General features: G+C 30.7%; 3 protein-coding genes across 3 annotated transcripts in view; 2 read left to right on the top strand and 1 right to left on the bottom strand.

Annotated features, from left to right (window-relative positions):
- Window positions 1–4,128, bottom strand: part of HELRODRAFT_64498 (hypothetical protein) — a gene marked incomplete at both ends in the record, with an annotated part of 12,055 nt that extends 7,927 nt beyond the window's left edge. The window contains 3 exons of the mRNA XM_009017242.1: window positions 1,768–1,933; window positions 2,209–2,363; window positions 4,033–4,128. Of these exons, the coding sequence (XP_009015490.1) occupies window positions 1,768–1,933; window positions 2,209–2,363; window positions 4,033–4,128 (417 nt within the window). The remainder of the gene's footprint in view (window positions 1–1,767; window positions 1,934–2,208; window positions 2,364–4,032) is intronic.
- Window positions 4,129–5,386: 1,258 nt separating this feature from the next.
- On the top strand, window positions 5,387–7,852 carry HELRODRAFT_160268 (hypothetical protein; the record flags this gene model as incomplete). Its single annotated transcript, XM_009017243.1, has 1 exon — window positions 5,387–7,852. The coding sequence occupies one exon, from the start codon at window positions 5,387–5,389 to the stop codon at window positions 7,850–7,852; it is 2,466 nt and encodes an 821-aa protein (XP_009015491.1).
- A 2,315-nt stretch (window positions 7,853–10,167) lies between these two features.
- HELRODRAFT_64420 (hypothetical protein) lies at window positions 10,168–13,094 on the top strand (the record flags this gene model as incomplete). Its single annotated transcript, XM_009017244.1, has 5 exons — window positions 10,168–10,292; window positions 11,496–11,648; window positions 12,102–12,271; window positions 12,331–12,500; window positions 12,927–13,094. The coding sequence occupies 5 exons, from the start codon at window positions 10,168–10,170 to the stop codon at window positions 13,092–13,094; spliced, it is 786 nt and encodes a 261-aa protein (XP_009015492.1).
- Between the last annotated feature and the right edge of the window lie 1,434 nt (window positions 13,095–14,528).

Genomic DNA, 14,528 nt, shown 5'->3' on the forward strand with positions numbered 1-14,528 from the left:
GGGTATATAAAGCATGTGTGAGAGCAGCGATGATATATGGTGGTGAAACTTGGGTGTTGAGGAGAGAGGAGGAAAGTGTACTGCAGAGGGCTGAAAGAGCTATGGTGAGGATGATGTGTGGGGTTAAAGTGAAGGATAGGAGGAGTAGTACAGAGCTGATGTCAATGATGGGACTGAATGAGGACATTGTGACATTGATAAGGAGATCGAGATTGCGGTGGTATGGACATGTGTTGAGAAGGGATGAAAGGGTCGGGATTAGGCGAGCGTTGGAGTTCGAGGTTGAAGGAGTGGTAGGAAGGGGTCGTCCGCGGTTGGGATGGAGAGAGCAGGTGGAGAAGGACAGGGTGAAAGCGGGGTTGCGTGGTACTGAGGCGAGTGACAGATGTGGATGGAGTCGAGGGGTATTTCGGTTTCATCATAGGTAGCCAAACGGCAACCCCCGATCTCGGGGAAAATGCCGTCTAAACGTGTGTTGTTGTTGTTATGAAAGAGTTTAGAAATCAAGAACCATCGTGTTTTTCAATTTCTAGAACAAATCCTCATGACAGGTGTCTTCAGTAGTGGATTTAGGAGATGGTCTGGGCTTCCCGTTGTGAGCGTTATTTGTGTTAAAAGTTAGTAAAAGTCCTTATTTTAATGGAACAAGTAGTGTTTTTGAAGAAAAAATGGACATCGTAGACATTATTAGAAAAATTTCCCGAACAAATTTGTGAAAATTCCAAAATCTTGGCACTACCCTGTCAAAGTTGTCGAGATCCGCCACTGGGTGTGCTAAGAGAAGCTTGGATTTCTTTTGTCAAAAGAGAAACAGGGTATTTGTATTAAAAAACGCAATAGTAGTAAAATATTTTGAATACATATCTAATTCCCTATCTGTATATACGGCGGTGAAACTCAATGTTAGGTTTGCGGCGATCTTTTTCAAATCCTAATGTTTATTTTGGACAGATTCATGATTGACAAAGATTTTTATTACAATCATAGTGTTGAAATTCGCTATTAACTATTTTAACTTTTATTTTGTTATTTGTGTACACTTTTATATATTTATCAGATGTGAGCACTTATCAGTGTGTACTTTTGGTTGAGCTCACTAATAACAACAGCAAACAACACACGTTTAGACGACATTTTCCCCGAGATCGGGGGTTGCCGTTTGGCTACCTATGATGAAACCGAAATACTCCTCGATGCCATTCACATCTGTCACTCGCCTCAGTATCACGCAACCCCGCTTTCACTTTGTCCTTCTCCACCTGCTCTCTCCATCCCAGTCGCGGACGACCTCTTCTTATCACTCCTTCAACCTCGAACTCCAAGACTCGCCTAATCCCGACCCTTTCATCCTTCTCAACACATGTCCATACCACCGCAATCTCGATCTCCTAATCAATGTCACAATGTCCTCATTCAGTCCCATCCTTGACATCAGCTCTGTACTACTCCTCCTATCCTTCACTTTAACCCCACACATCATCCTCACCATAGCTCTTTCAGCCCTCTGCAGTACACTTTTCTCCTCACTAACTTGAGCTCACTAATAAAGTTATGTTAATTACTTTCCACCTGATAACCTGATAAGAAAAATATGATAATTTGTCTAGTTGTATGCACAAGTATTCGCTATTGTATATTATTAACATTAAAAAAATTTGCAAGTTATTCAGATACTCTATTTAGAATCAATGCACACATGCTGTATCATTTTGAAAAGACCATATGAAACAAACTGTTGAAAAAGTGAACATTTCTGCAAAATTGTACCTCATCCGTTAAATTAATACCATAATGATTCTTTGATGGATCAATATTCAATACTTTAGTATTGCTAATAGTTGTCAAATCAATAAACTCGTTGGCATTGAGGCGATTCACGTCAATAAGTCTTTGCAGTGATGATAGGGATAGCGTGGGGTACTCCTTCATCATGCTGAAATTTTTTTTTTAATGTTTCAAAAACTCAGCAGCGAGTGATGTATATTCTAAAATCTAAATAAAGATTGGGTCAATGAAAATAAATCAATCTCACAACAACAAAGCATGAAGATAAACTTTAATCAAAAGTTCTCATCACAGCCATGAGAATATATATTTAAAATATCAATATGTAGCAACAAATTTGTTTTTAGCAGAATGCTTAAAATAATTTAAAAACTAAACAATTGACTTTAACATTTTAAAAATAAATTTGCAAGTTTTACATACTGTAAACCCTTGTAATATGGTTCTTTAGGAATCAAAATGTGAAATGGAGTATTGCCACCCTCAAATCCTATAGGTGGTAAAGTGTTTCTTTGTCCTTGACCCTTATTACCTCTTCCACATTTTCGACCGCCATGTTTACCCAATCTGTGCTTTCTCTGTCATGAAAAATTTCAAATGATACATTAAATTAACTAGATACATTCATATAAACCAGCGCGGAGACGATATGATCTATAAGAAAGCGTCAAAGTCAGAGTCAGTCGGAAATATTGACCTGGAGTCCTAATTTTTTAGGGCCAGAGTCGGAGTCATATATTTTTCATCCGAATCTGACACTCTGATATATATATATATATATATATATATATATATATATATATAACTTCCTGTTTAACTTTTCGATTTTAATACAGATTTGAATGGAGAAAAATATGAAAAATATGAAAATGGAATATATTTTATTTCAATGTAATTGTTCTATGCATTTTATTTTTTATTGATATCAAAATAATGAATTCCTGTTTAACTTTTTTATTTTTCTAATGGTTGAAAAATAGATTTAGGATCAACCGTAAGAAAAATTAAACAAGAATTGCATTTCTGACAGTCTTAATCCAATATATATATATATATATATATATATATATATATATATATATATATATATATATATTTTTCAGTGATATATATAAATACAAATATATATATATATATATATATATATATATATGTGTGTGTGTGTGTGTGTGTGTGTGTGTGTGTGTGAGTGTGTGTGATATAAATGAATGAATGATTGAATAAATGAATAAATAAAGGTATGAACTAGATGAACTAAAGTTAAAAATTAATTATCACAGACAAACATGTGTCAAATCACAAAGAAAAACAAAACTACATTATTAAGTCAGCTGACAAATTTCCAAAAAGTCAGCTCTACATGCATCTATTATGATTTTTAACTTTATTTTTTTAGAAAAAAAAGAATTCATCAGCCATATCATTTACATTTCATCATTGTGGATTATCTAAAATTTTGCACAAAAGATCTGCCACAACATTTTAAAATCAAAAATATTGTTTCAGCAGTTAATCCTTTTATATAAAAACAATTCCTTTTTCTATTTCAACAAGTTTGTCCATGTGGTACGATCATAAAAACCTAAAAAATGTTTAAAATAGTTTTTCCAGTTTACAGCACAGACACTTGTTTACAGCTGTGTGACACTTCCTACAAAACCAAGATGCAGATGAAACAAACCTAGATCTAGCAACATGAATTGGGGCAACCTCATCAATAATTATTAAAAATTCTTTTTCAAAAACAGCACCATCTCATCCATATTGTGATTGTCAAATTTAAACTTTTTTAAAAGAGGTAATTCTACTAAGACTAATTGAATGAATTTGTTTTCATCAAATTTATTCCAACAACTTTTTCTTCATTGTTACTTTTTGTGATAGATATTTATAATCATTTTGATAAAGCTGCGATCTGAATACACTCCAGGTAAATAAGCCATACAACTAGATGTTGGAAAATCAAGGAAGTGAAGAAAGGGAGGCAGTGATGAGACCTGAAGTTCAATCATAAATCTGAGCTAACAAAAATTACAAAAATCCAAAATAATAATAAAAAACTTGGCATTTGAATCATCAATTTTTTCAATTCACAATAACTAAACTTAAGTCATTTAATTTAATTTTTAATAAAATCATAAATAAACTAAAAAAAAAAAAATAATCCTAGCACAAAAGCCCAGGACTGCTCTCCTGATTTATCATGAGGTGCGGGAATACATGGTACAGAATTATCTAATCACTAACTGTTGGTGTCGGCCGGAACGGTCTGATGTTTCCAAGTGAAACGCGAGGAAGGTGCTTGATTAGAGCACGAGCCGCTTCAATGCCTTTTTCCAACATCTTGTACGTCTGTGAACTGAGTTTTACGAACTTTATAAAAACAAAATCATGGAAAACTAGAGCATAAGACATAAATTTGAAAAAAAAAATTAAGGAATACAAGATTTTAAACAAACTGTAAATTGCACGCACAAATTATTATAAAAAAAATTAATATAGTATTATAACAAATATTAGTAATAATAATAATTATCAATCAATCAATCATTTACTTTATAAAGAGCTATTTCTGCGATGTTCAACAGTGCTTCTCAATGAATTTTGCAAACAGATGGGTTTTGAGATCCGCTCTAAACTTTGCGAATGATGGAGTAGTCAAAGAAGGAAGTAGATAGTTTCAGAGAAAAGGGCCAGAAAAAGCAAATGCAGATTTAGCAAAAAAGTGTTTAACATGCGTTAAGAAGAAGTGAGAAGAAGAAGACGATCGTAAACCGGGGCGTTTAGATTCAGTTAATATCTCTGATAAGTATTTAGGAAATAATTTAGATTGAAACTTATACATAAATGTGCAAATTTTAAAATTATTCTATATTTTAGAGGTAGCCAGTGCAAGAGAACTAGATCTGGAGATAGATGAAAAAAGGAAGGGGCACGAGCAACTAAAAGAGCCGCATGCAGAGTTAAAAGCTTTTCTTAAAGGATAGAGTGTAGAATCGAATCAGGAAGACCATAGTAAACCGAGTTTAAATAATAATCAATCCTAGATAAGATTAACGTAGTAAAAAGAAGGAGAAGAGTAGGATCGGCGAGGAATGGCAAACGTTTTTAAATTTTACGTAGATGAAAGTAAGAACATCTAGCAACACTATTAATCTGAAAAGAAAGAGATATACTAAAATCAAAGATTTTATTTTTAAGATTTGTTAAATGTAATTCGACGTAATCGATGTTTGCAAAATAACAAGAGCATTTTTTCGCCAAAAATTTAACTTATTCACGCCAACCAACAAATTGTTTAGATACTAATGTTAGGATCTGTTAAAACTAAATAAATACAATAGAAATTAAATAACTGTTTCAAAAAACAAATTTTCATTATCATTCAAATGTTGTTAATAAAAATGCAAATAACAAGTTTGAAATTTATCTCAATTTAATTTTTGCATTATACAAATTTTTTTGGTGCTCCATGTTTTTTGTTTACAAATTTTTAAAATTTTGTGTAGAAAGGGCATGTGTTGCTGATGTTATTAAATGTTTGTTAAATTTTTTGAAATTTATGTAAAAATTTGTGTTTCGTTTTTTAAATAAAAGTAGTATGTCTAATCGCGAGTTGTTATTATCTTGTGTTATGAACACAAAAACTGTTTTGTGCGTTAACACTAACCCGAACATTATTTTCAAAGCGATAGAAGATTTAGCATCCTTTTTGCGAAACAACCCAGAAGCGGAATACATATTCTACAATGAGTTTTATTACGACGTTTTGAACGGCATATTAAATAACCTATGTGTATCTTGGACAGAATGTTCTTCATCTCACGATATTGGTTTACTGGTAAGGAATCTCATTTATACTGGACCGCAAGATCAGTCTTTTTCACTCCTGAGTAAATTTCTTAAATGCTTGAGCTCTGATACACCCTTTTTCCATCAAGCAATTTTGTGGCTCGTTGATTTAATTAAAGAAAAATGCTTTAAAACTGTTTTGGTTACATCAATCAGCCAGGATACGTTCACACCAAGTCAACAATTTAGTGAATTTATACAATGTGCTGCATCGTTGCCTACAATTATAGCTAATAAGTTTTCTGGGATAAATATTTACAATGAGTTGCAGCCAGATGTGTACTTTGTGTCAATAAGCCATGATATTTTTTTGGTTCTTTTAGCAGTCCATGATAGACTAAAGTGCAACAAAAATACATATGTGTTACCTATTTCCAAAATAATTGGTAAAATCTGTGTATGTGGTTATGGAAAAGTTTTATGGAAGCCATTATTAGAATATTTGAATAAAGAATCAAACTCATTTTTGTGGAAACGAATTATTCAAAAGGTCATTTTAAATATGGATGATTGGTGTTTTGAATTGGCTATTGAACCAATGTTGTCTTTACTTGAGTCAGTTGAAGATTATGATTATATGTTTGGAGATACAATTTTGAAAAAATCAAAGCTGAATTTTTTGTTCACCCACAAGTTAATGTTGGTGAGATTCAACTCTGACATTAAAGTTATGAAAAATGTAATGTCATATTTAGGACACAATAAGGTTTTGCATGAAGTTTTTATACTAACTTTCAAAAACATTCTTAAAACTTGGAGTGAAAAAAATTTTGTGAAACATCGATGTATTGAACAGATTATATATTTATCAAAAGCAATTATGGTAGCTATCAACGTAACAAAAAAGAACTCATTTTTGGTAAAAGATGTTTATGAAACTGTAAATACAACACTTTTAAATGGTTTGCCTTTGTATTTGGAGTCTTCAATAGCAAACATCAGAAATATTGGTATGGTCATCAGCCAAAATTTGTCCTCACTTATTCATTCCGGTGAAAAAAAATTAATTTTGCCTTACGAAAAAAATGATGTCACAGATAGTCTTTTGATTTTAGTAGATGATATTTCTGATTTTACTATGAAAACAAATGCTTCAAATAAAAATGATATATCAGACACATCATCTGCATGTTTGGATAATGATGAAAATCTTATATCAGATAGTAAAAAATTGGATAAAAATTTAGATAGTGATGATGATAATGATAGTTTACTGCCATTTAATACCGAAAATAATGATAAAAATATAAAGAAAGTACCGAAATACCTCAAACAATGCATTGAAGGTCTTTTAAATAAAGACGATCCTGAGCTTGCTGAGATGTGTCTGAAACAAATTATTCCATTAGTCAGCAATCACTTGGAACATAAAGAATTGTATAAGGAATTGTGTGGAGTACTTCTTAATCTTGAGAACTGTTTTTCGATAGAAAACTTTGAATTTATTAAATATAAGTCACTATTAACTTTATTGATATCTTACCCTGAATCAATTGCAGAATTTTTAGCTAACGAGTTCTATGGAGAAGCCTATAATTTGAAACAAAGAATTGACATATTAAACATTCTGGTTGATGGTGCCAAACATTTGTCCTTTTCAAATGATCATTTTGGTTGTGGTGAATGTTCCGTTAACAATAATGCCCAAATTGGATATGCTTGCAAGACGACCAATATGTCGACTCCGCCAATAAAACAAGAAGATTGGAAGTTACTTTTGCAAGAAAGAATTAAAAAAAAAACAAAATTTTCAACTAAACGTGCAGTGAAGAATGTACCGCAAGAGAACAAATTTGCTTTGTATGCTTCATATTTTTTTTATCCTCTTATGAAAAATTACGACATTAAAAATATTTGTATGGAGCTCACAGAAAGAGATCACTTCGTACTTGAAAAACTTTTGATATCACTTGGGACAATAATGTATTGTTCATTTAACATTCCTTCAGCTCATCATATGGCTAAAAATCTTTTACAGTTTTCAAATAGCTTCCATCGGCATGTGGAAGTCACCGTGAGACGAGCCGTGTTATTTTGTTTGAGTATGTGCGTTGTTGTTTTGGATTCAAATTCTTCATCATCGGATGTTACTTATGAACTAAATAATATTAGCAGCTGGTTGGCTGATGTTAAATTTTTTGAGTGGGACAACCAGTGTATTGAGATGGCTGATCAAATCATGCCGGTTATTAAAAAACTGAAGTTACAATTTTAGTTTAAATTTGAAACTTTATTATTTTGTCTTTGTCGCTTTTTATTATTACTTATTTATTTGTGTTGTTATAAAAAAAAAATCATTTCATAACTCACGTTTAAATGTTTTTGATCTAAGCTACGGATACATTTGTCTTTATAATTCAGCTCTGTCAAACGCTGATCTGCTTGCATGTGATTCAATACTTATAATCTTTTCTGCCGTAAAAGCTGTACTATATACGCATAACACTACATACATACACATGTATGCACGAGTAAGCATCACATCATTTGCGCGCGTCCATCGTGTAATAAGAGTTCCGGGCATGCCACTTCTGCAGACTCGACTAGCTAACTCGTTCACCCTAAATGTTTTTGCTGGCATAACGTTTAACCTTCTGAATAGCACTATGGGGAGTGCTAGAGTTCCAAGTCTTTACGATCAGTTTAAAATGCGGAAGATGTCATATAAGGTGCGCGTATAATTATAGTATAGTCGGGCCTCCGCGTAACGAATTTGATGGTTCCAGGAAAAAGTTTGTTACAGAGATTTCGTTACATAGAATTCGATCGGGAAAAAATTCTATATTGCCTAAAAACAACCTTATCATTTGATAACAGAAAGTAATAAAACACGGTATAATTGTAAAAAATAAAATTTTAAAAGTGATTTTTTTTCCATGCAACGATGATTCCGATTCCATTGAAATCAATCGAGATAGAATTCGCAAAAACTGCTAGAACAAGAAATATGATACATGAACACCGTTCATGTCACTTCATAAATTGTTTGCTGGTCAGATATTTCTTTTTATTATTATAAACTTTGTTCGTTATAGAGAAATTGTTTACGTTCTATAGAAACAGTTTATATTAATATGTAAAATTCCAAGGTAAGTAAAAAATTCGTTGTATACATATATATAATTTCCCTTATATGATATATTCTATATATTTGGTTGTATGAAAATTCGCTATAATAAGGTCCAATTATAAAAAGTTTAATTTAGAAAAACACCTTTGAATTTACCAGTGTGGAAGTCGGATGAAAAATATCCTACTCCGACCTCAACCCAAAGATTTATGAAATAGTTTTACAACCATTTAGACACAAGAAAAATTGGTGTAAGATCCAAACAGCCAATAAACGCATATTATGTGTAATGAAATATGAAATAAATGGGCTTAACAAATGGACAAGAATTTGACTCAATAAGACAATCACGCACACACACACACTGCAAGAACACGCGTACCCTGCAGCACAATTGCATGAACATGTAAAATGCAAAAATCGCAAAGGCATAACACTTCTGTCAGTTCCGCATTATCATCTTCTGAGAAAAGTTTATTAAACGGTTAATAAAGATGCAGCGAAAAATAATCTCCTGTTCTACCTGAATAGTGTTTTCTTCTTCCATTTCTAAATTTTTATGTTTGTTTTACGTAATGACGTTTTAGCAACAAAATATTTTTATTTTTAAATATTTTTTATTCAAAGGAAATTATCTTTAACTAAGTAAGGTTACAAAAGCTTTTTTTCAAATATATAAGAATAAAATGTAAAATATATACGAATAAAAAAAAATATGTCTGTAACATATGGAAAAGTTTTTCTCACCTAGGAATCCAGGCTGCTAGAAAAATAAATCCATAAACAATTCCCAGTCGAGATTATCTAGCCGTATTGCTAATTATAATGCAAGGATTTTTAGGTTTAAAAAACAACACAGCAAAAGACAACTTAAAATTTTTACACAAAACACCCAGTCTACTGATACAAAATAATAAGTTAAATAAAACTGATGCAGCACAAAACTTAAACTTCATCAGTTAAAAGCTAAAAGCCTAATAGGAATAAAAAAGACTCAAAAGATTTAACATTAAGTTTAAATTAGACGTTGACAGGTAAAAAGAAAAGCACAGGCGCTATGTCTTGAAAGACGTATAAAAAAGTATTTTGGTAAGGTAACTTCGTTCAAATGTAATCTGTGTAAAAAAGAAACTCCAAGACAGTTAAAATTAAACGGTTGCAGTCGGTTTCATAAGAAGTTGGACGTTAACCAATCATTCTGTAAATTACGAAATTAGCTTTTTAGTATAGAGTTTGTTACTAAAAACAGAAACAAAAAAACGGAAACAATTTGTCTTCAAAAGTTGAAAATTAAATATTTCAAAACCATCGCAAAATAGCATTAGCAAATGTTAAACATGAATTAATATTTTTATCTTTAATTAATCATTTGTTTTCACTATTCAATGTTATATTTTTGTTCACGTTTATTTATTATAAATTAGGTGACAAGTTTATGTTCTTTCAATTATTGTCACAGGATGAACGGACAAAAATCGTTGAAGATATACACTCTTGCTAATCCACGTGGAGTCCATTTTTTCTGTGAGGTGTGCAATAGAAATGCTACAACAATTTGTCCTGCTTGCCGAGTAACTTACTACTGGTATCAAATATAACTGATGTTGTCAAATAGGAATGTTAATATTCATCATTAACAAAGTTATGATATAAACTTTGAATATTGCGAAACTCTTGTTTATTTAAAATTTCACAAAATTTGAAAGAAAATTTCAAAAAAGACAGAATATAATAATATTTTTTTGGGGAGCATCGATTAGAGTAGTGGCCGGTTAATTGTAAATTACCATCGAAAATTATGTAGGTATGCTAAATCAACGTATAATTAAATGCTTCTGTTTAATTGTGCTCAAACGATTAAAATTGTTCATACAAGTTTGAAATTTTCTTACATTTTTGTAATCTCGAGAATGAAATTGTAATTCTGCTTTACATTTGTCAACTCCTCAACTCCAGAACCGAATACGTAGCAAGAATCAACAATTAATGTGAAATTTATAGTGTACGTACATATCATAAATGCAATAAGAGGGTTGATTGGCTGGTCAAAATCTAATTAACTGGGAGTGCCTCCAGCTGATGCATTAAATCTTCTTCATCATTCTAAATTAAATATAAATGTCTAATATTCGGTCGAAGGCCGTTTTGCAAAAGTGGTCAATGACTTGACCAAAGTGGCCACTTGCAAAATGTTTTATTAAAAGACAGTATTGGCTGGATAACAACAAACTAATTAAATTAATATCTAATAGGATTTTTGGTCAAGAAGAAACTTTTATAGCCACAAGTTAAATATAATCGCTAGAACGATTTGTTTTGAATTCATTAAACCATCACAAAAGTTGCTATTTACGTATTATTCCGGCAGTTTTAAAATTACATTTAAACGCTCCAAATTCTTTTGCACTATTTAAACTGGTAAATTATAGCTTAATTATTTTTTCACTTCACTTTATCATTTTATGAATATTGAAGCATGGAAAAGTAATAGTATGATTTTAACATTGAAGGACACACATATTGACAGCAATATTTGATTGTTAGCGCAAACTGATTGATGATCAATTGAATGAGGTTGTAACTTTCTCTTCTCTGCACTTAGTTTTAAAATATTTAAAACAAACATCAAAATTGTACGAAGGATAGAACAAACCAGATGTCCAATTTTTTGTTCTTTTGTACAGCAAGAGTAAGTTCTAAATTAAAGACAGATTATTCTGAACCACCAAGATTTGCATTTGAAATTACTGATTTGTATTCAATAAAAAAGTTTTTTTGATATTTACAGTTCGGAAAAGCACAGGCAGGTAGATTTGGAAAGCATTCACGAAGAGGTATGCAGCTTTTTATCAATTTTAAGAAACACACCGGCCTCAAAGTTCACTATGAACAGTGACACTTCCGTAACAAGCAATTTTAAAAATACGTTACTTGTCAGTTTGTATTTTTGGAATTTGCAAAATTAATGAGTTTCAATTAATTTTCTTTTTATCATCTTGTGCGTTGTCTATTAAATTCAAAAACTATGATTTCATAGCAGGAAGAATGTTTATTGACAGAAATAGATAAACTTATAATTAATGTTTCTTTTTTATCAAACTAATACTAACATAATAAATAAATAAATAAATAAATGAATGAATAAATAAGTATATACAGATAGATCTTCATCTAAGAAGTTATTTGTTTGGTTCTGAACTTTACAGAAATGAAATAACTTTATCCTATTAAAAATATACATTCCCATTGAATTAATTTTTAGTTTCAACCAAAATTATTTTATTTTTTCAATTTCATGGAATTTTTCTTAATTTTTCACACCATATTACTCAGCGGTTATTTTTAAAAAGACGTTTTTTTTATTTACATAATTTGTATTTATTAATTTATAGAGACACCTCATTTCATTGACGACTATAAAAGCAAAAGAGTATTTGTTTGAAGAACAGTATTTAAAAGCATTGCCTGCTGCCGTGCATTCGTTACATTTCAACAATCAATTGCATGGTTCTGACAGTTTGGAAAATGTTTGCTCTCTTTTGTTAATAACTGAAGCAAAGCTTGGTAAACAATATACAGCACTTAATTCATTCATAACTAAAAATAAAAATTATTTGGATAAGGAATGGGAAATGTCGAATTAGCTCGGCAAATATTTGCCCAGGCAGAATGGATGACAAAAGGAGCGATTTCTTGTCCGGATGAAACGCTCTCTCATTTGTATCGCACTCTTGCCAAAATTAATTTCGTTTTAGGTAATTTTCCTAAAGTCAAACACTATTCCAGTAAAGACGTGAGTCGTATTTCAAACTTTTCTTTTTTATTTTCAATCCCACCCCACTTTTTGTTTAAAAAATTATGTGTAGCAATCATCATAAAGCGGTCATGCATACTCAATTGTTTTGAAATACAAAGCATTAACCTTTTTTAATTTTTCTTTGTTTGTTTATCAGAGTAACTTAATGAAAATCGTGAAATAATACATTTAACTAGATGTTTAAACTTTTTATTCTAACAAAAATAATCAGAAATTTTAAATTGAGTAAATTCAAAAATTGAAATAAGCAGAATGTTGGAAAAACTTTCTAACTTTTTGTATTTAATATCAGGCTACAAAAATTGTTTTCAATTAAATGTTCTGCATGAAATTTCAATATTAATAATGATATAAAATTAAAAAAACTTATGCAAAAATGATTTTTTATAAATATTTTTTTAGATATATTATTGTTGCAAAAAATATGGTCCAATTAGTCACCATACTGCGGGGGGTTATTTTCAACTAGGTTTGTCGTTTGAGAAGCAAGGGAAAATGGAAGTTGCTAGGTCTTTGTTCATGAAAGTAAGTCAAAAAAGATTTTATTGTTGGTTTAATCAAACTATTTAAGAAAATTATTTTATCGAGTTTAATTTTTTTGAGGTTTGTAAATACAATCCTAAAAACTAATATGAATCTACAATTGTTCATTTTAAATAAAATACCTATTATAAAAGTTTGCAATAACGCATAGCAAACCAAAAAAGGTTTTGTAAAATATTTATTGATATTAATTAAGTTTTATCAAAATAATTTTAAAATTTGGAATAATTTTAAGTCATTTCTTTTACCCAAAATCATTTCTCAAAATTTAAACCTGAAAATTAATTATTGGTTCTTATATGATGTGACACCAATGCCAATGAATAAAAAAAAGATTAACAATATATTCGGTGTTTCTTATATATGACAAGCTTAATTTAAACCTAATTGTATATTTTTCATATTACTTCTGCTAACTTTTTTTGATCTTCTGAATATGTACCCGCACATGCAAACTTTTAAATGTTGCAAGGGACGGCCTATTTTTTTCTTGTCTAAATGTTTGAACGAAAATTGAATTGGAATGCTAACAGTATTTTATACAAAACTATTTACTAAACCTTTTTTAGAGTTAAATGCTGGTATGGCAACTTTGTCAAACGCAGAACTGCTAACAGCTCACACGCTATTGCATACATATATAATTAAACTTTCGTGCCACAACGGTTTTACCTTCCACACACGACGACGTGACGTAACGTATTACACATTATGTAGATAACTAACATGCTAATTACCGCTTTTGCAGACGCCTTTTATAGCCCGAAGACTAATATATATATATATATATATATATATATATATATATATATATATATATATATATATATATATATAAACTCTTTTGAAACTGTTGGCCAAACCCGGAGGAAAAATTGCAACTGTTAGAAGCATTGTGTTTTCTGGAAGGAAGTTGACAGCAGATTGAAGTATAACAAGGGAAGAAGCACCAGCAAAAAATATAGACCATTGAAAAACCCCATTTACAAATTTCGAATGAGGACTTTTACAGCTGCGTGGTATCAATGCTAACTCATAAATATAAGTCCTGGAAATCACACAAACAATGCAAAATAAACTAAATTTATAAAAAGTATTAGCAAAATAATAACAATCTGCTACACAGATGGACAGATCATGTGACGAATGGAATGATCTGACAACCATCCCATCAGTAGCGGATTTATTATACCATGAGAAAAAGAAAAATGCGATGGGCAGGTCACGTGTTGAAGAAGTATGAAAACAGATTCTCAAAAAAATATCCAAATACAAATTGCAAAGAAAAAAATTTTGTGTAATTTTGGAACAATGTTTTAGATTACCTAAAAAAGACTGCAGAACGGTCTTGTTGAAAATTAAAATAAGCTGAAGTTTCAATCCATAAACAATACAAAAAATTTAATATTCGTGAAAAAACAGCGAAAAGTATAGGAATGTCAATCGAAAAGTGAATGGCGA

Source organism: Helobdella robusta (assembly GCF_000326865.2).
Source record: "Helobdella robusta unplaced genomic scaffold HELROscaffold_2, whole genome shotgun sequence".
NCBI classification, from domain to species: domain Eukaryota; kingdom Metazoa; phylum Annelida; class Clitellata; order Rhynchobdellida; family Glossiphoniidae; genus Helobdella; species Helobdella robusta.